Source organism: Agelaius tricolor, unplaced genomic scaffold (assembly GCF_023055355.1).
Source record: "Agelaius tricolor isolate 1412-34295 unplaced genomic scaffold, bAgeTri1.0.p SCAF_17, whole genome shotgun sequence".
NCBI lineage: Eukaryota > Metazoa > Chordata > Aves > Passeriformes > Icteridae > Agelaius > Agelaius tricolor.
Window position 1 is genome coordinate 6,300,482 of NW_027269277.1, and position 24,771 is coordinate 6,325,252.

At 49.2% G+C, this 24,771-nt stretch overlaps 1 protein-coding gene across 1 annotated transcript in view; it reads right to left on the reverse strand.

Annotated features, from left to right (window-relative positions):
- AR (androgen receptor) overlaps nt 1–2,248 on the reverse strand; it is a 40,818-nt gene extending 38,570 nt beyond the window's left edge. Inside the window, exon 1 of the mRNA XM_071442250.1 lies at nt 1,126–2,248. Within this exon, the coding sequence (XP_071298351.1) occupies nt 1,126–2,036 (911 nt within the window). The 5' untranslated portion in view covers nt 2,037–2,248. The remainder of the gene's footprint in view (nt 1–1,125) is intronic.
- Nucleotides 2,249–24,771: the final 22,523 nt, after the last annotated feature.

Below are 24,771 nucleotides of genomic sequence, written 5' to 3' on the forward strand. Positions count from 1 at the left end.
GACCTGTCATTACTTTTATTCTTTTTTCTTTTGCCAAGCCCTTGACATCTCTGTACAATCCCCCAGTAAATCAGTGTATGGATGGAAATTGCCCCGGTACCCAAATGAAGCTCTGGGTATTTAAAACAGAAACAAGCCCAGAGGCAGTGGACTCGCCTGGTGCTAATTTAGAGGTAAAATCTAATTGTTCATTTCAGCCTTTGCTCCCAGCATCCCAAGCATCACAGGGTGAGTGTGTGGATGCAGGACTCCCACAATGCAAACCCCAGCTGAGGCCCCACATACTCCTGGATGGGGCTGCCTCCGAGCCAGCAGAAAATCCCTTGGGAAGCCCTTTCTCCCTCCCATTTCCATCATTTTGGCCATGTTCTGTTGTGCTGACACGTGAGAATGCAGGTGCCCACTGCTTTAAATGCTGTACAGGTATTTTACAGAGATGGCTCATGTACTTTTTTTTCAAGTTAATCCACCAAGAAAAATTATTCTTGATTGAATCCTACTTCTCAAAAAAAAAAAAAAAAAACTCCTCTCCCCTGGTTTGTTCCCTGTTCTAGCTCTACTTTAAAACACATTTTCTACCTGTACTTAAAACAGCCCCGAAGCACAGGTGATGTTTCTCTGCCACTACATTCGGGGTTTCCTGCTCTGCACAGTGCATTCCCGGCAGGCAGCTCTCGGCGGGACAAGTTGCTGGGAGGATTTTAACTCGATGTCAACATCCGTCCGTGCTTCGGGGCTCAGCGTCCCGATCTCGCCCGCTCCCAGCGGCAGGAGCAGCGGGATAACAGATGCGTGAGGAAACGAGATAAACACAACGGCCTCACAGGACGGCGGGGACACCAGGCGTGCACCGCGGCGTTCCTGGCGCGATCTCGCCTAGTCAGTCCCAAAGGAGAGCATCGTGGCAAAAGGGAAGATTCGGCAGCGGAGACCAAAGCGGGAACAGCCAGGACATAGCGGGTGGGACCCGCGGTGAGCGCGGCGGGGAGGCTGGGGCGGCGCGGGGTGCAGAAGGTGGCAGAGGGATGCGGGCACGGGATGCCGGTACTGGCGGGATGCAGGATGCCGGCGGGAAGCACGGTGCAGGGTGCGCTTGCCGGTGGGCTGCGGGACGCGGGTACTCACCGGAGATCGCCGTAAGCGCCGGCGTAGCCCTCGACCCAGGGCTCCAGCTCGCTCTTGATGCCGGGGGCGGGGGCGGCGAAAGGCGCCCGGCCCGGTGGGTACCAGGCATCGGCAGGGCAGTCGGCGGGCCCGGCGGGCGGCTCGGGGCACGGCCCGTAGAGCTGCCCCTCCTCGGCGAAGAAGGTGGGCCAGGGGGGCGCGGGGCCCGGCGGGACCAGCTCGGCCCCGAAGCGACACGGGCCGCCCCAGCCGCCTCCCGGGGCCGGCCCCGCCGCGCTCTCCAGCTTGACGCGGCCGAAGCCGCGGGGCAGCCCCGGCCCGGCGGGCGGCTCTGCGGCCAGGGCGGCCTCGAAGACGGGAGAGGGGTCGCGGGCAGGCGGGCGCGGGGCGCGGGGCGGCCCGGCGGGCACGGCGAACATGCAGTCCTCGCGGGGCAGCTGCTCGGCCGGAGTCTCCAGCGCCTCCAGCGCCAGCCCCATGGAGGCGGACACGGCGCGGCACAGCTGCCGGGCACTGTCGCCCAGCGGATCTTCCTTGTCCGCCGGCTCGGTCTCGGGCGGCGGCAGCATCGGAATCGCACCCGCCTCGCCCAGCAGCTCCCTCAGCTCTCCGGCGCAGGGGAAGGACGAGCCCATGGCGGGGCCGGCGGGCGGCAGCGCCTTACCGGGGGCGCGGGGCTCGGGGGGCGGCAGGCAGCTCGGCGGGGGCGGCAGGCAGGCGGGGGAGTCCGGCGGCGCTCGGGGACTCGGCGGGCAGGGCGCGCTTGGCGGCGGCTGCCCGGCGCCGCCCGGTTCCTCTCGCGGCGGCTGGAAAGCGTCGCAGACGCTCTGGAAGAAGCTCTGAAAAGCCCCGCGGAAGGTCCTGCCCGCCGGTCGCGGGTAGACGCGACCGACCCCCAGCTGCACCTCCATGCTCGCCGAGCTCGGGGCAGCGATCGCTGCGGCGGCGGAGCGAGGCGAGGGCGGAGAGCCTTGGCAGCGCTCCCGGCCCGACCCCCGCGGGCCGCCTACCCGTGGCGCTGCTCCGCGGCGCCCATGGCAGTGCCCGCCGGGCTCGGAGCTCGGTGCGCGCAACAGGCAGGGAAAGTTGTCGGCGGGGGCGCGGGCAGGTGCGGCGGCGGAGCGAGGGGCGGGCGGGGACGGCCGCGGGGAGGGAGGCGTGGCGGAGAGACCGCCCCGCTCCAGGCTCCGCCGCGATTAACTCTGTGACCGCCGCGGCGGCAGCGGCGCCCGGCCGGCCCCGGGCTCGGCGCGGCCCCAGCGGCGGCCCCGGAGCAGCGCGGACGCCGAGCCGCAGCCCCGCCGCAGTGTCCGGGCTTGGCGCCTCGGCGGGCGGCTCGGAGCTGGATGAGCGTGCCCGGCCCGGCCCGGCTCGCTGGGGACATCGCCCGGCACCGCGGCCCCGGGTGAGCGCCCGCCCGGCCCCCGCGCCCCGGCTGGGCGGGACGGGGCGGGGATGGGGGCGGCGGCCGCCCGGGCTCCCGGCTGAGCTGCCGATGGAGCGGGTGCGTGCGAGCCACCCGCCCCAGGCCGGCTCGGCTGCTCCCCCGCTCTCCCCCCGGCTGACAGCTGGCGCAGCTGGGCGGACTTGGTCAGAAAAATGCTCCTTTTGGCGCTCAGCAGCTCCCCACCCTCGGCTGGGCCCGAGGCGATCCCCGCACCTCTTGGTTCGGTTCCTGCGTGAGGACCGGCCGCCCGCTTCCACCTCCCAGTGCCCCGCGTCGTGCCACAGCCCCCGCCTGGCAAAGCACGAACCGTCCCGGGGGCATCCCCGCCCGGGTCACGCACTGGGATGAAAAACACCTCGCTAGCAGAGAGAATTAGTGCGGGACCTACCGTAAACAAGGCTTGAGCTCCCCTTGCTGGTCCTGGAATAGCAATCCTAAAGCAACTTCTGGGAGGCACCATCCCCAGGAAACCTGGGAATGGAATCATTTCCATTCGAGGGAGCTTAAAACAAGCCCGTTACTTTGAGCCCCTTTGAAGACAAAGGGAAAAAAGTCATAAATAAGCGGAGCCTGTGGGGAAAACAGAGAGACATATCCCATCTTTTAAAAGCCTTTTTACAAGCTGCGGAAGATAAAAATAAAAATCGAAGTCCAGCCAAGCAAAATTTGGCAATGTCCTCCATCCTGCCTGCGGGATCGGAGCAGCCGGGGGAGGAGGAGGAGGGATGTGCGCCGTGGGGACGGGGTCACTGCCGGTGCCTGCTGCAGCCCAGCACGGCTGCGGGCAGGGGCTGCCACTCCCCGGGCCGTGGGGAGCCCAGGACTGTGCCCTGCTCTCCCTGGCCCCCAGTGAGGAAGAGCATTTGCAGAGAAACCTCATCAGCTCTGGCACATGGGTGAAACACCAGGCTGGGCTCTGCTGCCAAGTCCCACAGCCCCTAAAGCACTGAAGGCAGCTCAGCTAACGCCTGAGATGGTAAAAACCAAGGGAGATGCTGTAAGATATCTGCTGCCCGGTGGATGTGGGTTCCAGTGGTTTTGTTGTTCCAGCCTCTCAGAGTTGACAGGCTCCTGGAGTGAAACATACAGACTGTGGAAAACACCCAGGAAAACACCTACAGGACAATTCTCACTGTCAGCCTCAAGAACTGTGTTGAGAAGGGCTGAGGGCTGGGGCTGCAGCATGGGATCACTGCAGGAACGAGGGCCTCTATGCCTCAAATGAGACATGGGTTGTGACCAGAGAGCTTTGCTTGACCCCACTGTTCCCACGAGGAGGAAACATCCTCAGCTTGTACACCCTGAAACACCACAACCTGCAAAGACCTCAGCACCACAGTTCAGACTTTTGATGTTCAAACAACCATCCTGTCTGGGATGGGACCTGTTGGGGCCTCAGCTCCTGGCCTGGAGCTTTGGCTGTGGTGCTGTTTGTGTTGCCTTGCCCTTTCCCCTCTCTGCAGCATCCAGGGCCCTGGATTTTCCCCTGCCTGAATGTTGCTGTGGGGTTTTTGGAATGTTGATCACTGCAGAGGTGCAGAAAGCGAGACTGCAAAATGGTTTGTGTACTTCAGCCTGCAGAGCCAACACTTCAGTTCTGACTGATGATCTGTGGTAAAGATGTTTTTAATTTATTTCTTGAACAGGCATGTTCCAAGATTTTTTTTTAACTTGGTCCTCACGTTTCATTTAAAATTGATGAAATGTTAGTGGATTTTCTGGCTGTATATGTGCACGACTGCATATGCTAGGCTTAAAGGCTCTGTGAATTTTAATCTTTGTACTTGGTTGCCAAAGTCATCACACAGTGTTCTAGAGATGTCCTTTTCTCAGCTTGAATTTGATATGGATTTCAATTATACTTTCCCATTCTCCCAGCAACACATATTCAGGTAATTTATATCTGTAAATATGATTTTGTGTTATTGTGAAATGTGAAAATGTGTTATTAAAGTGTGAATTTAATATCCCATACAGGTAATAAGACTTTCTGCACAGGCTGAGGTTTGAGCTGTGTATGTCACCAACAGTTTGGTCTTTCAGTTCAAAGTCAATTTAAATGCACGAGGAGTTAAAAAAATCAAAAATGGTGGACTCGACTGCATGTCACAGAACAGGCACTTTGCCTGGCCTCATAGAAAGCAGAGTGAGCTCCAGCTTGGGCAGGGGGAGATGCTGAGGAAACCCAATCCAGCGAAACACTTTGACACATCTTTGTCTTGAAGTGTATAAATAGTCCCAATGAAATCTAGGAAATACTCCTGTGCTTAAGGTTAAGGATTCCCTTAAGTGCTTTGCTGGATCAGTACCAAGGTGATTATTTACAAAGTGCTGTCAAAAACATTGGACACCGAGAAAAAACTTTTTCTGATAAAATCCTTTGGCTCAGAATGTCCTGTGTGACTGCTCAGAACTGCAGCAAACAACGTTTTTCAGAGATAGGGACCATTCCATGAAAAATTTCCCTCTAGACCCAAGAGTAACAGGTGGTCCTTTGTTTTGTTGCCTGAAAAAACATTTAAAACCAGATGATTCTCTAGGAACTCAAATCTACAGCCACAGAGAGCTCAAATGTTATCAGGACAGTTCCACAGAACTTGCCAGGAACAGAATCAATCATTTTTCACCATTAATCTTTAGTAAAATGAGGCCAGTAACACAGAGTCTGACAGTTTTGCTTCCATTCCTTGAAGCCAGTTGCAGGCATAACCCATTAGCCATCACTTACTGAATTACTCTGATTACACTCCTCCTTTTGTACCATCCCAGCTGTGAGCAGATGTCAACAGCTGTGAACCTGTCTCTGAACCTGCCCTGCCAACATCCCCTAAATGGTGAACTCATGGAGTTTTTTCCAGCTGCATAAAAAAGGAGGAATCGTTTCTGTGGAGCATTGAAAATAATGGCAGAGATTCAGAAAGCATCACAAGCACGAGTGCTGTATCCCACTCCCACCAGGGCAGAGGCAGCTGGATGAGCCAGAGGCACTCTGAGCCTCAGTGGTGCCCGTGCAGGTTGGGATGTGCTTTCATTAATTGCCTCTCAGCATGGGAGCCACAGTGATTTAGGGGAAAGCAGCACAAACAGGTGAGGGAGACTGGCTTGTACTCCCCTGGATGCTGTGGCCAGGGTGGGAGCCCATTAGGGCTGCAGGAGCAGCCAGCCCAGCTTTCCACCACCCACACCTGAGGACAGCAACCAGGCAGGAGCCTGCAGAACACCAGGCTCATTAATGCTGCCTCCCACACCTTTCCTCATTATCTGTGCACTCTATTATTCTTAAGCTGCTTAGAGCTATACAACAATACAGTTTTCTTAAGACTTTAAATAGTTTAGCCATTTGTGTCAATGCTGGACTGCTGACTGCCTTGTCTCATCAGACAGGTGTGTGAGTTCACATGGCTGGGTTAAGAGTCTTTAAAATTTGCCCTTGCATGAAGGTGCAGACAATGTTTTCACTTTCATCGATTTTAATTCTGAACATTAATAATGCCTCACATCTCTCATAGCTTGCACCTTTCTGATTTAGGGCACAGGTTGCCTTAACTCTTCCTTGAACCTGTCCTAAGTGGCCAACACTGATGCTGCTTTTACCCAACAAAGCCCAAAGCTCAGGTGCCCCTGGAGCAGGAATCATCTGCCCCTCACTGCTGCCCTCAGTGAGTTTTGATCAAGCATTTGGGACAGATCAGTGAGAGGATCCTGCTGTGCTGTGCTCGTGTCACCCTGCAAGCCTTCTCTCAGCAGGGGGGGTTGATTGAGCATTGTCACCTCTCAAAACCCAGGAGCAGAAGAGTTTGACAAAGACCTGGCTCCCAGCAGGACTCCCTGGCTGGACCCTGCCCAGGGGTGGCACCAGCCCAGCAGCATCAGAGGGAGGCAGACCTGCACAGTGCCTCTCAAACGCTTTTGTTTGCATCTTGGAAAAAATCCTGCTTTAAATACAGGGCTAAGCAATGTCTTAGGTAATGCTTCTGGAACAGTTACAGTCACCTGAAGTGTTTTTCTTCTCTTTGCCCAAATTCATCCCTGTCACCTCCACAGAATCACTAGCATGTTTTCCTTCTCTGACAGCTTGGAGGCTGATTTTCAGAACAGCCTGTTCATGCACCTTAGTGAGATGACTGAAGTGCTTGGTCCAGTTGATCAATCCTTGCAGTGCTGAGAACAAGACAAATCTTCACTCCTAATGAAACACACATTTGAACTGTTTCCCATGTCTTACACAATTGCCTTTTGGGCAGAGTTTGGAGTTTCTCAGGAGCCAGGGAGGTGATACACAAGTTTGTGATGAGTTCCAGTATGAAATCTGGTCCAAGGCAACAACAGTGGCAGATCCATTTTCCCAGCCTGCAGCTGGGAGAAGCCTGGGATAAGCCCACTTCCATTGCTTGGCAGGGATGCCCACCTAAAGTAGATGCCAGAGGCTGATGAAGGTTCAGTGGCTTCACTGAAGCCTGTGGGCACTTTGGGCTGCCCTCAGCAGGTCAGAATTCATGCAAGCTTCAGTGTGGAGCTGTGTTTGGTTGTTGCTGTGTGTTTGAATACCCTGAGGGCTTCAAGAAGTGTCAGAATGTTTTCCTTTATCTACAGTTCCAAATGCTGCTGTGCTCACCAGGCACAGCCCTTCCCCAGCACACCTCAGAGGTCACTGTACACTCCAGTTTCCAACACTGCTGTTTAAACACATCTAAAGAATATCAGAGAGGAAAGGTGTGTGCCAGGGTTCAGCTGAGAGGGACTGAGAGGTTGAGGTTGTGTTGATGTTGTGTTGATCAAATGTAAAAGCTGCTGTGGGAGGGAAATTGCCCATTGGAAACTTCAATAAAACAACACACCTCTTTCATGTTGCTACAGCACAGCTCACAAAAACTCTGATGCAATGTCCTAGAAGTGAAACACTGCATAATTTACTTCATAGGCATATTTTTACTGGTATTTGGATTCTGAGGTGTCCATTCTTTCATCAGGAAAACATCCCATGCCTTTTTAACTCATCCCTCTTGTACCTTGACTTCTGTCTGCATTCTCCCCATCTGCTGACTCTGAACTCCTTGCCTCCCTCCACTGAGCATGGAGCTCTTCCTGCATGGGCTGGTGTGACAAGCATTTTATAGCCTTTAGAGCCAGCCAAGCTTCTGAAAGGGGGAGTTTCCATGTTCTCCTCTCTATGTGGCTCCTTTCCTGCACAACACACACACTGGGGCACTCACCAGGAGGCAGGTCCTGAGATGCTGCCACTGCTTTCCCCACTGGAGACTGCACAGCACCCCGGGATAACCTGCAAGATGGATCAGGGGTGTCCTTGGGCTCACCCCTGGAGAGGTAAATCCAGGCCTGGCTGGTGTTCACTGCTTCTTGCACTTTCTGAAGCACTTCCCTGCCCCTCTGGTACAAGGAGGAAGTGTGCTTGGTAGTAAATTAAAGGAAAAACTAGAATAGTGCATCCCCAAGGGAGCCAGTAGAGATGAAGCATTCATCACAGCATGCCTCTCTTAGATGACCTGGAAAAAGTCATAAATATGGGTAGTGTAGTGTCTCCAAAGTGCCTCCAGTGATTCAAAACAAATAAACCTTTAAGCACAGGAGTCTGAAGTCACCAGGACAGCTCCAACACATAGGTGAGAATAATTTACAGAGAACCCAGAGAGGCCAAATGGGTTTGTGTTCCCCACGTGTTCTCCTGCAGCACAAAATTAACCTGCTGGTGGAACAGGTTCTCAGTGATTTATCTCCTGCTGCCTTTCAATTAGTACTGAAAATTTTTGACTTATAGTGTAAAAACCTGTTAGTGACATCATTCTAGGGCCTGAGAGGCCATAGAGGCTCCCAGCCCTCTGCACCTTGGGCAGAGGTTTAATTTCTGTAATGCTGCTGCTGTGGGCAGTGACATGGGGGGTTCATTCCTTAGGTTTTACCTTTGCTGCTCCAATTTCAGCCTCAGCAGCACACACAGAAGAGCGTGCACACACCTCAGTCTGGTCCCATACTGGGAACAGAGTTTACACCAGTGCTTGCAACCCTTCTCTGCCACTTCAGGGCACTGGACAGAGACCAGACATGCTCCCAAACTGAGTGTTGGTCTGGGCCTTGCTCAACCAATAACTTACATGTGTTGACTTTAAAAATTTTAATTTGTATCTGGAACCCTATTGCCCAAAGCTTCCTTTGTAGAGCTCGTTATTGTTTTTCATGCAATGCTCTCTGGGTACTTCCATAAACTGTTGTTGCTTGTTTCCTTGGGAAGTCTCCGTGGCTGTAAATCATCAGCAGATGTCTCATCAAGAAACTGGCAGCTTTACTAACAGAAAAATAAGGGAGAACATTTTTCTTGTTGTTACGTAGCTCCCTGTTAATCACAGAGGTCTGCAATTCCTGTGCATATTTGTATTTTATTGTTTAGCCTTGCCCCCAAGGAATCCATCCCCCTGATATCCAGCCCTATTTTGAAACAGACACTAGAAATGCCATTTCTGTGCTGTCAGGTTTTGCAATCCTGACAGATCCCCAGGCTGGCCTGGTGTCCATCCTGCCCAGAAAGCCCAGCTCGTTACCAGGTCACTAATTGCCCCCGCTGTGATCCCCCAGGCACTTTGCTGTCCCTCTCCCTGCAGATGCAGAGAGCTGCTGGCTCCTTCCTGCCTGAGGGAGGCCTGAGGGATGGCTGCATGTGTCTCTGCAGCTGGAAGCCAAGCACCACATCTCATTCCTGGTCTCCTCTCCTGAGCCTGAGACCACATCAGCCACAGCTGGCAGGAAAAGGAGGGGAGTTAAGCCATGCCTCAGTCAGTTCCTGCACAGCTTTATTTTGCTTGTTTTGATGAATTTTATTTCTTTTCTTTTCTTTTTTCAATTCCATTTAGACACAGTTGTAACCCTGCAAAAACAGCCTGGTGCAGCATCAGGTTCTAACCTGGAGCCAGCCCAAAGCATCAACTTTCTGGGCTTGCTGGCACCAAACAGGCATCTGCCACTGAGAATATAAACCACTGTTGGATGGTGTTCTGTGCTGCAGCACAGCCCAGGTGGATTACAGAGCTGGCCCAGCACATCCACACACACCCAGCATTTCCCTCAGGCTGGCACATCCTGTGGTCCCTTAAGGACACGCTCTGCAGTGCCCATCACTTCTGCAAAGGCAGGAGGCTTCTGGCTGTGATAAAATGTGAACTGTCTCCCTGGATTTAGAAAGGGGAGAAGGATTTCTCTCTTGTCTGCTGGGGTATGAGCACTGTGTTTGTAAATCTGCAGCAAAACCTGGCAAAATCATCTGAGCTAGAGAGAGCACAGCCTGAAATGGCATTCCCTTGCATCGCAGTCTCTGTGAGGTGTCTGCCAACCTTGTTTAGCCCATTTTCTGCCAAGCCAAGGGTTTCAACCAATTATTTAGTGCTTCATTCCTCTTTACTAGTGCTGCTCACACCAACTCATATCAGCTCATCATTTCTGTGCTATTAGACAAAGTCTTGTTTGATGTTACCAAAACAAAGGCAAACAAATCTTGAGCAGTCTATTTCAAATCCACTGCCACTGCTTGGGTCCTGCCTCACAATAGATCTTTGGGCACCTTAAATCTCTTCTGTCTGCTGAACAGGACCTGAGCTGAGCTGCTTTTCACCTGAAAAACCACAACAGCAACAACAACAACCACCCATCCAAAATGGTTTTAGCATTTCAGCCCAAGAAAAACAAGTTTAGAAGAAATGCAAAATGTGCATGTCCCAAAGACCACAGTAGAGCCAAGAAATAATTTCTCCATTAATATTCATGAATTGACCACAGGGCAAGGGAAAGGCAAAGGCTGTAGAAATGTTGGCAGCTAAAGAACAATGAGTTAGACCATCAGGAGAGGATTCTCTGCCTCCTTCTTTTCGTGGCAGTTGATCCTTCCTTTCCCTTTTTGATCTTCCTACAGCTCTGCAGTAGGACAGCCACCCCTCAATACCTCTGTGGTTTTTTTAAGCCCAGTGAGTCCTGCAGAGCTCTCCTGGTGCCAGCAGCCCAGCTGCTGTCCCTGTCTCACACGTGGCAGGTGCCTTTGTCCCCAGCCACAGACGTGCATCATCCTCTGCTGCGTCCAGTGGGGCTTGGAAGATCCTCCAGTCCTGGGACTGGGTTGTCTGTCATAGGTCAACAATGCAATGAGAAAACTGATTTGAACAAACAAGAATGGGTCTGGTTTATGTATAAATAATTCTGTTAGACCTGGAACACAAACACATTGAGCATTGGGTCAGTAAGCCACAAGGCAAACAGCAAGGAAATGTGAATTGGCTGTTTCACACCCCAGTGTAACCAGAGAGGCCACAGAGGCCAGGGAGGGGATCTGAGAATGGGATTTCTGCATGTGGTTGAGATCCACGACCTTTTGGGCCCTGATGTTAATGCAGAATCCAAGATATCTGCAGTTTTTGGTGGAATCTAACAAGGGATGAGGAATTCCAGAAGAATCAGAGAACTGATTCAAAGGAGAGAACAGACTGTGTTGCAATGCTGCAGAGAGGGTTGGAATCTTATTCATAATCTTCTTGGAAAAAATATTTAAGAACTCAGAAAAACAGTAACGTGAAAGGAATCTGTTTTTACCAGTGCAAGAGCAAATATTTAAAGTTCTATTGAAAAGCTCCAGAGTGTCTCAGAGGTGTGGAGTGGGCCAATTGATTGTATTTCCAATTTGTCCTTTTCTCTGCGGAGAAAGGGACTTTCAACAGATTCTCTGCTCTGGTTCCAGCCCTCAGCAATTTCAGTGCTGCCCTTTGGGTAGCTGGGATGTGCTGCCCCTGTGCTGCCTTATCTGCCTGTCCATCTGCAAGAGGGTGCCAGGTCCTGCCTTGTGTTTACTGAGTGATTGCTGCCTGCATTGTGTTGACTAATTTGGCAAAGTGAAATACAGTTCCTTATCCAGCTCTATCTTCTTCTCAGCTATGAAAGAAGGTTTTGCATGCAATCAGTCTCATGGAATGCTTCCAGTCACTTTAAGGGTGGGACCTTACTGCTTTTGGAAGAATTGTCAATTTTGAGGGGAAAATGGAGGACCAGCAGCTGCACAGGCTACTATATAATGGTAAATAAAGTAAAAAGATGTTGAGGAAAGAATCACCTTTCATGTCAACTCTCCCTTTCCTTAGGATGGTTCATGGGCTGCTCTATTGGAAAAGCTGTTTTTCAAGGAGGAAGAAAACTCCTTTTCCTCTGTGTAAGGCTCCTGGCATGAAAGAGAGAATTCCCTCTGTGAATCTGTCCCTCTGTGTGGGCCAGCCCTTCCCCATGCCTCAGCTTTGTTCAATGCTGCTTTATGTATTTGTTTATTCTTTTACTCCTCCAATCACTTCTGCGCTGCTGCTGGAACGGGAGGGCATCCATGGCTTTCCTTGCTCATCCATTTCCCATTTCCCACGTGTGGGAGCAGCTCACAGGCCATGTGCAGCCATGGTGAGGAAACAAGGTAAGATATATTTTTGCAGATTGTGTTCAATAAAAACACCCCTAAACACATTTGTTGGGTCTGTTGGGTTCCCTGAAAGAGAGGGTTTGAAAAGCCACATTTGAACTGATCTCACAGGAAGGAAGTTTTGGGAACAGCAAAGGGGCATATTAAGCTTAATCATTATTAGGATTGGGTATAAAGCAAGAATGGTGCTCTTAGGGCACTCAGATAAGGAAAAAGTCCAAGGCAAACCAGTTTGGTCTCTGATTCCTTCCAGGGTTTTGCCATCATTCCAACTCACCTGTGAGAGGTGCAGCGTGTGCTGGACCCTCCTGTGCTGCTGCAGGGACCCAGCACAGCTCTTGGTCAGGACTCCCAGCATGGTCCCAGGCAGGTCTGTGCCTCTGCACAACCTTCAGGCCACTGCAGGCATCTTGCACTGATGGAGCAAAGGAATCTGAGCGTGATGTGCATGGGAAAGGGAAAAGGACAGGACTCTTCTGCTTCCTCCACCCTCTGATCCCCATCAGGGATCACAACTTAGGAACCTGATAGGATCTGAGCAACCTCTGTTTCAGAAGAATTCCAGGAAGGGTTAGCATAAACCAGCTGAGGAGTTCCTCATTCTGTATGTGACTCCGTGACTCCAGTATCTATCCCGTGCCACTGTGTATGAGGCTACTTTCATTATCCAGTTTGTTTTCTTACCCAAACATCCATTCAGTGACTGCTTCCGAGGACCACTGGCTTGACGTCAGTCTTATTCTCATCCTTCACTCCTCCCTGAGGCATAATCCAGGTCATTCCCTGCTGCTCAGTTTCAATCCAGATTCCAGGATTGGGCAGTGGCTGCCCAGTGTCCTTGAGAGTCCATTTGGTAATTGCCTGTCACCCTCAGGAATTCTCACTCTCCATGGTGGAAGTGAGTCAAGGCTCTCACTGCTCGACAGCCTCATGGCCTGAGAGATGGTATTTGATTGGTTTTCTGCACCATTCCCGTTCCTTTCCTGTATCTGAACCATTCCTGTTGCTCCCACTGAATTTGTACAAACATTTTAAAGCATTCTCAGTTTATCTGGGGCCATTTGTAAATGTTACCAGCTGTATGTCCTGGCACATTTCACATGCAGAGCACTAGGAAATACACCCTAATTAACCTGCCAAACTTCCTTGTAAGGTGGCTGAGCTTTCTGATCCTCCATCTCTCCATGCTGAAGTCCTCTGGTTTCTCCAATCTGGTGAAGCAGCCAAATCCAGAACCGAGGTTAAACCCAGAAATCCTCAGCTCCTGTTGCTGGATCTGACCTTGCTGCTCCCACGGAAACCTCCCCATTCAGTTTGCAGCTGGCACATTGCACATTGCAATCCATCCCTGCCCACATCACACTGCCAGGAGACTTTAACCCCTTCCTGCCCCCGCCACAGGAAAGGCTGCAGGTTTAATAGACCTGCAGAAAGGCTGCAGGTGGTGCAGGGATGGGTACAGACACATCCTCCTGCCTGAGAACAGTTCAGGGACTTTCCTTCAAAATGTCAGAGGGAGCCTTTCAGCTTAGTGTGAGATCCATGTTCGATTTTACATGCTCTGGACTGGGCATCTCCTTTCTGCATTAAAAGTCACAGTAATTACTCTCCTTGTAAACAGAGAGTTTAATAAGCTATGGGGAATTCACTTAACTGAAGCCATGGCAGATTTATAGTTATTAAATGGAATGCCAGGAGGTTGTTAGCACTTTGGGAATCCTGCTTTGTTATTTCATAATCACATATTTATGGTTCCCACAGCACATTGTTTTTGCCTTGCCGTTCATTTATGGCAGGTCTATTAAAGTGCCACAGGTCCTGGGCTGTAACTCTCTCCAGCACTGCTGTGATTGCACTTTCATTCTTCTGGGGCTGCTTTGCTGGAGATCAATACCAGAACCCTGGAGAATATAGAGGGAGCATGTTCTGCCTTATGAAGCAGGCATAAAATGAAGCTTGTGAATGATCTATCATCCCAGGAACACACTCCTTACAAGAAGGATTTGTTACCTGCAAGCCCAGGTGCTGGCTCAGAGTGAGTGTGGGTAACTGAGCCCCCAGCCTGGGTGTGCTGCTGGGCCCTGAGGGGAGGGAGCAGCCCCTCACCCCTGAAACTTCACAGGCTCTCCTGCCCAACCCTGCCAGCACGTGTCCACACCCATCCCTCTTCCTTCTCCAGGTCTTTGGAGGTTTTTCAGTAAACTTGCAAGCCTCAGTTGTTCTCATTTTTCTGCTGTTAATTTATCTATCTCTGATCTGCTCTGCTCCTCTCCTCCCTCTCCATTTCCATCAAGGCTTGGGGTGTTTGTGAAACTTTGCCAGAACACCCAACCCCATGACATTTGTCACATTTATGGAGGAAAAGGACTAGAGCCCAACAGTGCTACTCAAAAATTAGGAAATCAGGTGAATTTCAGCAAGAATTTTTTTCACAGAAAGGGCTGAAAAATATTGGAAAGGGCTTTCCAGGGAGCTGGTTCCCATCCCTGGAGGTGTCCAAGGAGTGCCTGGTCATGGCACTGAGCTGGTGACAAGGTGGGGATGGGGCACAGGTTGGCTTGGATCACCTTGGAGATCTTTCCCAGCCTTGGTGATTCTGTGATTCTGTGAAATGAGATGCATTTGTAAAGAGCTGGTATTTTAAGGGGCCTTAGAGAGGTAGTCTTATCACAGATGCAATTCTAGTTCTGGAATTCTCTCAAAGAATTCAGACCACCAATGTGCAACTGCCCATCAGTGAGGACAGTGTTTAGGGCAGAGCCTGAGTCTGCTGCACCACAAAGAATTCATCCTCCCAACAGAGTTTTTTCCTTCACTTTTTCTTTTGTACTGAACAATTCAGATGATGCACTGAAAATCCTTGTCTAAATATCAAATTATTTAGTTGACTCATTCTTACTCAGGGAATAACCTGAAGAGTGCTCTTTTGTTTTCCTCCATCATACCTCTGCCTCTTCTTTAGAAAAACATAAATTTTAAGTTAATGAATAATTTAGAATGCTACAGATTTTCAGTCAAGTTTTAAAAGCACATACCAAAATAAACCCAAAGTTTCCGCTTTGTACCCAAAACAGTAAAAAAAAAAAAAAAAAGCAAAGCAGTACATGAGGGTTTTAATTCAGCAGCCAAATCACTGACTGCATGTTCCCATGGACAAACAGGCATCACTGAGCCTGTGGGAGCTGTGGGAGCAGCTCCCAGGGACCCTCGAGCTCAGGGAATCTGTGGCAATAAAAGATCATAACTGTGGCAAAGTAAAATACTAAAAGGCATATAATGAAACTTGGGAGTCATTTGGATCATTTAAAAAATGGAGAATTAGCCAAAGTAGCAGAAAATAGAGCAAGGAGGAGTCTGAGGTTTATTCAATTGTTACTGAAGAGAATTCCTGAACAGCAGCAGAACCAGGGCCAGAATCCTGGGCCCTGTGAACTCAGCTGTGCTCCTGTCCTTGAGACTATCAACAGGATTTGTTTTCTCTCCAAGTCTTGCATCCATTTCTAGGAAAAGAAGTCAGCAGGAACAGTGGGAGCTGTTCCCTTTTACGTATAACCAGCAAGGTTTGTACCTAAGCTCTGCTGTGGTCCTCTCTTCCAGGCTTGATGCCCCCAGGTTGGGAAATAATTAAAGGATATTAGTCATGAGGCCAGTAATGGTGGAATAAGGCAAGTGCCATCAGTGTCCTGCCCAGAGCACACACTTTCACTGGGGTGAGGTGTCAGTCAGCAGAACCAGCACCACTGGCAGCAGCTCAGACATTGACACAGATGCTGTTTGAATTTCAGTTCTGCAGTGCCTCAGCTCCCTGGTCTGGGTCAGTTTTTCCCAGAACCAAACTCCCACATTTTCAAAAGAGCTTTCAGTTCAAATGAGGATTCATCCTAGTTGGAAGGGAGCTGAGAGAGGTGGAACTTTCCCCTCCTTAGACTGCAGGATCTGCACGAAGCATCTGCTGCCTGCCCATATTTTGGCTGGGCTGGAGGGGGTGACCCTGGTGCACAGACAGAGGCAGAGCAGGGGGGGCTCAGCCTCCCCAGCACTGCTGCAGCAGCAATTCTCATTCCTCACAGCCTGTGGTGGGTGGCTTTGGCTTTTATGGCTGGCATCCAGCAGACAGCAAGGATATCAGCTCTTGTTATTCCAGCTCGTTTCCGTCTGCCTTCTGGCTCCTTTGTGGTGTGAATGCAGAAACTGCTGTGTGTGTGTAAAACACAACATTCAGACACTTACAAAAAGGTTTAAAACTATTTTTTTTTCTTTTGGTGCTTAAAAAATTAGCAGATGCAACTGAAATTCTGCTCAAGGACACAAGCGAATGGAGGAAGCAGTGAGTGTTGTGTTTGTATGGAGGGAGGGTAACGAATACCAGAGTGGTTAGCAATTATCTGCTTCCATTTTCAATAGTTTTAGGTTTTATCCACTCTGGAAGTTTCTCTGTGAGACCTGGATATTCTAAAGAGACTTTTCTGTGCAGCAAATCAGCATTACCAGTGCTGCCCACTGTACCTGTCCCTCACCATGCTGTGACTGGGATCTTTTCTATCTGACACCACTAGATGGGAAGTTCTCATAGGTGTTCCAGCATCAAGCAAAGCATTTCCTACTGATGCTGGTCAGCTCTGGGCTATCATTAGAGTGGCTTGGCCTTGTCCCAGCCCTCCTGCAGGGCCTAGGCCAGCCCCAGGCTGTGCCAGTGTGTGCTGGGGTGGCTGCAGTGCTCCTGGCAGGCGACACAGCCTGACCAGCCCCATCTCTGGCTGAATGTGCTTCAGCTCCTTCCTCTCCAAAAACCACCCTTGCCAAGGCCTTTCACAAAGCTGCCCCTCACCAAGAACAAAGGGTGTCCCTGGGAGCTCCCACAACCCCTGCTCACCTCCTGTCAGCCAGCTGGAGCAGCTGGAGCTGGGGGTGCCCAGGTCAGGGCTGCGCTGGAGTGTGCAGCTGATGGATTTGTTATTTCAGCCAGCTCACACACTGCTGGCCCCCAGACAGCTCATCCCTGTCCTCAGCAGCCTCACCTGCCACAGGGATCCAGTGTGATCCAGTCAGCACTGAAGATCAGAGTAAGGAAAGCACCTGGAATGCAGAGGTACAAGGGCACCTGGGACGGAGTGCTGCTCATTGGCAGGAAATGTCCTCCAACCACCCTGCCAGGGCACAGGGGCTCCTCCTCTCCCTCCCTGCACACTGACAGGCTCCCAGCTGGGCAGGCTGCTTGTACTCAATCCATCTGCATGGAATTTGCTTGACTGAACTGCTGACTAATTTATTAAGAATCATTTTTTGCACAGCTATCACCAAATGTAGTTCTAGATTTAGAAGAGCATTTTTGAGGTCCAGCAATCACAGTGTGTCTGGAAACAGGGCACACACACTGAAGTCAGTGTTGTTAGAAGACAGAACTGACAATCTCACACAGAATCACAAAATCGTGGGATCATCCAGGCTGGAAAAGATCTTTAAGATCACAAAGCCCAACCATCAACCCAGCACCACCACCATGTTCTCCAGTAAATCCTATCCTCAGGTGCCACATCCACGGGGATGAATCAGGATGCTGAATGCAAACTTCATCTTTCAGCAGAGTCTATGCTATGGGATAAAATATAAATGTGAAGTGTTCCAATTATTTAGACATTAAAATATTTCAAGTTTTTGAACAGGCCCATAGGTTCTCACAGGTTCACTGAGTGGGGTCAGTTCTGAAGCAGAATAAGAGATAAAGAGACACTGAGTCATATCCCAAAGTGTAGTCAGCCCTCAGTAAATAACCACCCAGCATGTCACATGCATCAATTTAAGAGCATTTAAAAGCAAAAATCATGTGCATAATCAGTCCAACCACTATGTCACAGCAAAGCTAATGGTAAAAACTGTTCTTGGACTTTGACTTTTGCCTGCAGCTGAGAAAATTTTCTATTTCAGGGGGGTCCCAGCTCCGTGATGTGTTGTGATTGTACAAGTGTAACTTTGCCCCTCAGTGATGTGGGCACTCATGTTTATGGATTGCCTGGGATGGATTTGTGTCTCATCAATCACACCAGCACAGCAGGAAGGCTGATTCTGCCAGGGATATTTAAAAATTCCACCTCAGGCAAGGTGCAAGGGTGCAGACATTTCACCAGGGAGGCTGGAAGTGGTGATGCTGCAATTCTACCCCATGATTCAGATCCTGCTCCAGAGTCAGGAATTACTTGTCTACTGCAAAATATCTCTCTTGAGCACATAAAAATCTGAAATAGGCAGCATCATCAGCAACATTAGTTGGCTGATTAAAATCCTTTTCTGACCAAATCCATCTCTTCTGTCTGAGGCTGCCATTTCCCACCTCCCTGAAAAATTTGGTGAGCCACAGAGGACTGTCACAGCACCCAAACAAGAACATTGCCTGATTTATCTGGTTGAAAGCCCATGAAATCCACTTTAAGTAGATGTTGACCTCTTTTACAATAACTGGTATTTTTAAACATCCATATTTGTCAAGACCTTTCTGAACTGATGAAATATTCATCCAAATCCCTCTGCATGGGGAAATGAACTTGATACTTGTGCTCAGACCCTTCTCCTGCCCTGGCTCATCAGCTTGCACAGCCCACACAGGGGGGCAGGATCACAATTTAAATTCTGTTTTCAGTTAAAATAAATACATGTTCTGTTATGCACACTTTGGTTCATATCTCAGCTCCTTGTGTTAGGCTTGACACCCAGCATGAAAATGTTACCAATATGTACAGAATTTGCTTATATTAAACCCAGGTCAATATATTATGCCCGATTAATATAAATTTAGAAAATATTGTTAGTTTGACAGAAGCCAGAGCTCTGTCCCGGGCTTTGTCACTGGCCTGGGAAAATCTGCTTTCTGTTGCTCTCTAATCTCCAGTTCATGACCTTTCCTGTGCTTGGGTGCCAGCTCTTCTGGATAAATGCTGTCTGCAGGTACAGTGCTGGGGGCTGACCTGGGTGAGGCTCTTCTTGAGCCCTAACACACTGCTCAGTGCCACCCCACCTGTGCTGCAGCCTCCTGTGCTCTGGTGCATGGTGAAGGGAGGAAAAACCCTACCCACAGTTTCTTTGCAGCTGCTCAGGGAAGGAGTGACTTGGGATTTCTGAGGCAGTCACTGCCCTGACTATCTTGGTAGCAGGGATTGTCCCCAGTGGTTGACATGCTTAAATTTAAAGCAGAAAAATCCTTCTTGTGCGCTACAGTGCTGAATTATTCAGAAGTTCCTGTTTTCCTTGTAAAAAGCTGAGAGAAGACGCTAAACAAGGTAGGAATATCAAAGGTCCTTTCCCCTGAGCACCCCATGTGGGGTGCAGCAGTTGTTTTATGATCTCTCCATTCCTACAAGAGAATTCAGAAAGCAGAAACCTTGTCTAAATAAAGACAACCTTGGCAAGGCACACAGCTCCAGCCAGAGATTTCTGTCAAGGCAGCGCGCGGTCACCGCAAGGCCACGGGGCAGGAACGGCGAGCGGAGGAGCAGGAGAGGCATTTCTGTGGAAACAAACTAGAGAAGGAGCTGATGGTGAGAGATGCATGTGAGTGCAGGGGCTGCCTTTCTGCTGCCCAAGGGAGCACTCCAGGAATGGCTATTTCCTGACAGGCTCTCTCCAGAGCAGGGTTCCCAGCCTTTGCACCCCAGGAGCAAAGCAGCACAAGTGCTTGTAAACACACTGCACACATCACAGAGCTTAGGATGCCACATGTGTGTGTTAACCCCAACCCTACCTCTATGTTAATTTATTATAGGGTCTGAATTTCCCTTGGAAAGATGGTATTCCTTCAGGAACTCAGAAGAAATGGGATTTCAGCTTCATGGAGCTCAGGGAGAACAGAGTGAGCACAGACAGGGATTTCCTCCAGAGGTGGTTTGGGTCAGCAGCAGCTTCTCACAATGTGAGTTCTGCCAGTGATGACAGACCAGGCACATGAGCCTTCTCCCTAGTCCAGCCAGGGGCTGCACACAGACCTGAGACTAATTTACTTTAAATCAGAACCTTGAAAGTAGAACCCCTATGCAGAAATGTCCCTGCTGTTTAATAGAGACTCTATTTAATACAGTAAATATACCTTACATCAACTATAACTGCCATTCAATCAGCGTGGAACTCATGATAGTTGGGATGAAAATGGGATTGGCAGGAAATGTTCTGAGATACTCTCAGCAGAAACTGGAAATAAAAGAGTGAAGAGCTGAGCAGATCCTTTCATACTTTGGCAGGAGCTTACAGGAGTAGGAGCCAGGAGAAGGCAGAAAAGTTTATCAGATATTTGGATGTTCATGGTTTCTCCTACCTACATCAAGGGAACAGAACTGTAAGTGAGGTGGTCCCAGCTGACCCCACCAGTCCCTGCAGGAGACAGAACCCTGTGAGAGCTCCTGTCCTGTCTCGCATGCTACACAAAAATGTGATTATGGATTTTTTTTTTCTTCTTCCTCTGTTGTCTTTTTGCTGAAGAAATTAAGTTAATGTATCTCTAAGGCCACGTTTCTTTGCAAAGGTTGTGTGTTGCAAAATCCTCCCGACTCTGGAGCATTTCTAAAACTCTCTGCTGTCCTGCAGTTTTGCTGATCTCAGAGCTGGTGACACACTCATGAATTCTTACAGAAGCACGTGGCTTGTGACAAACCAACAATACAGTGTGGATCAAACAGGCCTTCTACTCCCTCCACCATCATGACTTCTGTATCACACAGATGCTCTGAAGACAAAACCCTCAGGTTTTTGATCCTCAGAAGCCTGACCCAGAACTGGAATTAAAATGCTGACCATAAAAGCAAGGTACCTAGGTCATGTACTGCACGCTGTCCTGTCAGGAGTCAGAACACAGTTCCCCAGGGTCCTGTGAGGTACATGCAATTACAGAGGAAAATAGAAGCCCTTTCTGCTCAGACAGGATTTATGGCTGTTGTCCTTAAATGAAAAATACCAGTGTGGTCAGGAAGATGACATATAATCTAATTTTGTACTGGATTCCCACTTAAACTTCTGGAAGAAACAGCAGAAAATATCCATCCCAAGGTCGGGAATGCAGACAAATAAATAAATAAATAAATAAATATGTAAATACTGTAATTTGGGTTGCAGTCACTGCAAAATGGCCACTAAATTCAAAAGGGTGAGTAAAACTTTACAGTTTGGTTGTTATTTTGCAACACTGACAACTGATATCATCTTGCAAAGAAGAGTGATTCATCCAAGGGCTTAGAGGATGGGAGCCCGGGACAGGTTCTGAGGCTGATGACCAACATAAACAGGCTGTAAATTCAGGAGGTAATAGTGCAAGTCAAAGGAAAAGAGAGAGAGAAAGTAGAACATATGGCAAGAGTTGGAGAAGTAGATAAAAGTTTGAGCAGTGAAAACAAATCCAGAAATTCAGGCAGGGAAATATTTGCTCCTGCCCGAGCGCTTGCAGCAAATCCTGCTGAGGAGATTGTGTGGGACATCATTCACAGAGCCTCAAATGGAAACTGAGCTCAGACTCCTCTGAACTAATGGCATCTGCAAAGCCTCATCCATAGTGAGGACCAAGCAGGCCCTTGACTTGAACTCTGGAGGAGTCCAATTACAGATTCTGTGCCTCTGACCCTCTCTAACAAACACCTCCTCCAGGCTGCTCTGCAGCAGCTCCACTGCCTGGTGATGGCTGACACAGCTCAGGGACTGCACACAGACTTTAAAATGGGAATTGAAGGATTTTGTTCGAGAGCTTGACCAACACTGAGGCATAAAGGAGGTTGTGAAGCAATGTAGAGACAGGAGTGGTGTTCCCCCAGAGGTGGCAGTGGCTGGAACTGTGTACAGGTGGCTTCAAGATGGCTTCAAACCATTTTATTGATTGCATGTTACATGGTGAGCAGTGACTTCCCTGCAGAGGAGTTTGCACATCAATATAATTTATTTTTGGCCTTGACAACTCCTAACTTCTGTGATGAGTGAGAGCACTTGTCAAAACCCACTCAGATTTAGGTAAAGATATCACTCTTTATGGCTGAACATACCAGCACTAGTAACTAATTTCAGTTATCTTTGAGATCTCATGATAAAAATAATTATGTGTGAGAGAGTATTGTTGCCACAGACCTCCACAGCCCAGGGCAGGTTGTGCACCATGACACAGGTTTCTCTGTGCAAAATGCACAGCACTGAGAGCTGTGTCCTCTCAGGGAAGAACTTACTGAGGAAATTGGAGTGCTGACCCTGCACAGTGAGGATGTGTCTTGTGCATCACCACACCTCCAGTTTGTGTCCCTTGCCTTTCAGGAGTGACACTGGAGACTCTCTCCAACCAGAGCATGCCCAGCACTCATTGCAAGCCGGGAGGGGCTGGGGCTGCTGGGACCAGAAGGAAGAGACTTGCTGCATTCCTTCACATGCTGCCCCAGCCCTGGCTCCTCAGGCAGCACATGAAACCTCCCAGAGATGCTGAAAGGAAGGAACCGGGCTGGATCTGCAAACCCTCCTGGGCATGGAGGTAAAGAAGGGTTGAATGCACCACAGGGATGTACCAACAGCTAAACCCCAGGTGGGCAGAGGAGAGGTAGAGGCTGGAATTTGGGAGAGAACTGATGCTGGCAGAAGATAAGAAGGTATCAGAGAAGTGAATTCAGCCTGGAGTAAGTTTTTCTTGGGAAGAACTATCTGTGTTTGCCAGCACAGTGTGTATTGACAGTCTGCAGCTGTGGACAACAGCTGAGTGTGGATTTACCTCCTGTCTGAGCAGAAATCATGGGCTGGGAAAGTACTTGTTCTGGCAAGCAAGGGTAGAGAGCTTACATTGGAGAGCTGGGTGACACAGGCACAAATACAACTCAGAACCCATAGTTAATTGTTGGTGAAGATTTACCCTTTGTCCTTATTAACTTGCCTTTAAACAGACATGATAAATGCTGTTCATTACTCAAATGTATTCTGAAGGAGTCTAAACTTCCCCAGCTCACCCTTTAATCATCCTCTGGCTTACACATTTGTCTTTCCTTCCAAGATGCTGGTAATAAATAAATGCTGTTTAAATGGTCACAGTGCTGTAGCAAGCCTGCAAGCTCATACATCTTGTCTTTGGGTGGTTGGTGTTTTTTAACTGCCTCTATATTTCTTAATTCAAAGACTTGAGGAGTTCAGTACTTGTTGCCTGCCTCGAGATGTCTGGTGAAATGTCTGCTGACATCTTGTCTCTAGTGTTAGTGCCAATGGCAGGTGAATAAGCAAAATGAGAGAGCAGCTGCCTGGAGCCTGGGCCACAGCACAGGGATAAGGGAGAAGTGCTGCTCATTTGTCTCCTTCGTGTCCTCCATGTCTGGGCATGAAGAGAAGGTGTGAGCTTATAGCTGATGTACATTTACACCTAATTAAAAGCTTTTTTACTCTAAGGATGATCAAACACTGGAACAACTTGACATAAGAGGCTGTGGAGGCTCCATCCTTGGAGATATTATGGCCTTTGTATTAAAAAGAGAATCAACAAGACTGAATATTCTCTCTGCTGCAAAGCAAGAAACTCTGCTGGCATCAAAACCATCTCACTGCTGGACTGAAAGAGGAGCTGATGTCTCAGCAACAACACTCATCTATCTCCAAGATTTTTGCCAGTTTGGAAAACTGGAGGCTGGAAACATGGCCAGAATAATCTAGGATAATCTCAGGCAAAGTACAGAACAAATTAATTAATAACTTGTTTCTGGAAGCTCTGGAATGATGGATCTGTGGCTGATTAATTGTGGTGGTGTGTTCCCCAGGACTGATCATGTCAGCTGTGCTGCTTTCCATGGAGGGAGTTCAATCACTGACTTGGGAAAGTGTTGGTAGAGAAGTTCTATGATGAGAGGAAATTTGAGCTTTTAAGATATTTGGATCATTAAGAAAGAGTTATTATGTGCAGCATTGATTCATCAACTTGTGCTTTTAAGTTAATGAGCTCTGTTTGGCATTTGCAATCTCTCCTTTTTCTGGACTGCAAGCAGTAATCAATCAAAACCCAGCTCTGAAGTGACTGGAGAAGTACCAACAGCAAACTGTGCCCTTGGCAGGGGTCTGGATATTCACTGGAACCTGCAAAGGGCTCTGGCTGTCTAAAGAACCTTCCCATCTTACACACTGCTGAATCACCAGCCTGGGGTTGCTCTGGGACAGGCAACAAGAGTGGAGAGAGCTTTACCTGTCAGGGAGCTGTCAAGCACTGAAGAGAAAGGAATTCCTTTGTTGGGACTTTTCTGGCAAAAAGCTCAAGGTCCTCACCAGTTCTTGGACAGGTCTTCACATGAATTGCAAATCCAAAAGCAGAGACCTGCAAGGTCCCAGTATATACTCTGTTTATTTTCCAAGCACTCTCCAGAGTTAAAACTTTCCATGCAGTTTCTCCACAGTCTCCTTGGTCCAGCTGTAAATCAGGGATAAAATTTGCTCAATGACTCCTAGACAAATGAATGGAAGCATCACAGCTATTCCACATGATTGCAGTTCTCCAGGTCCTGGAGCTGAGTTCCTGTGGTCTGTTCCTACCTGGCAGAATATTTCCATGAGCACTAAAAGCTGCACTCAGACACCATTTATCTATCAAATCAGAAAATATTTTAATTTTTCAAAGAAAAATACCACTACCACACCACCCCATAGTCTTACAGGAGAACTTGCTGGAATTCCTTAGGAATGGAAAGAAGCCTCAATAACTAACATTTGTTGATTTCTTCTTGAGGCTGGGAAAAGAGAATATTGAATGAAGAAAAATGTTAGTTTGACTGAAAAC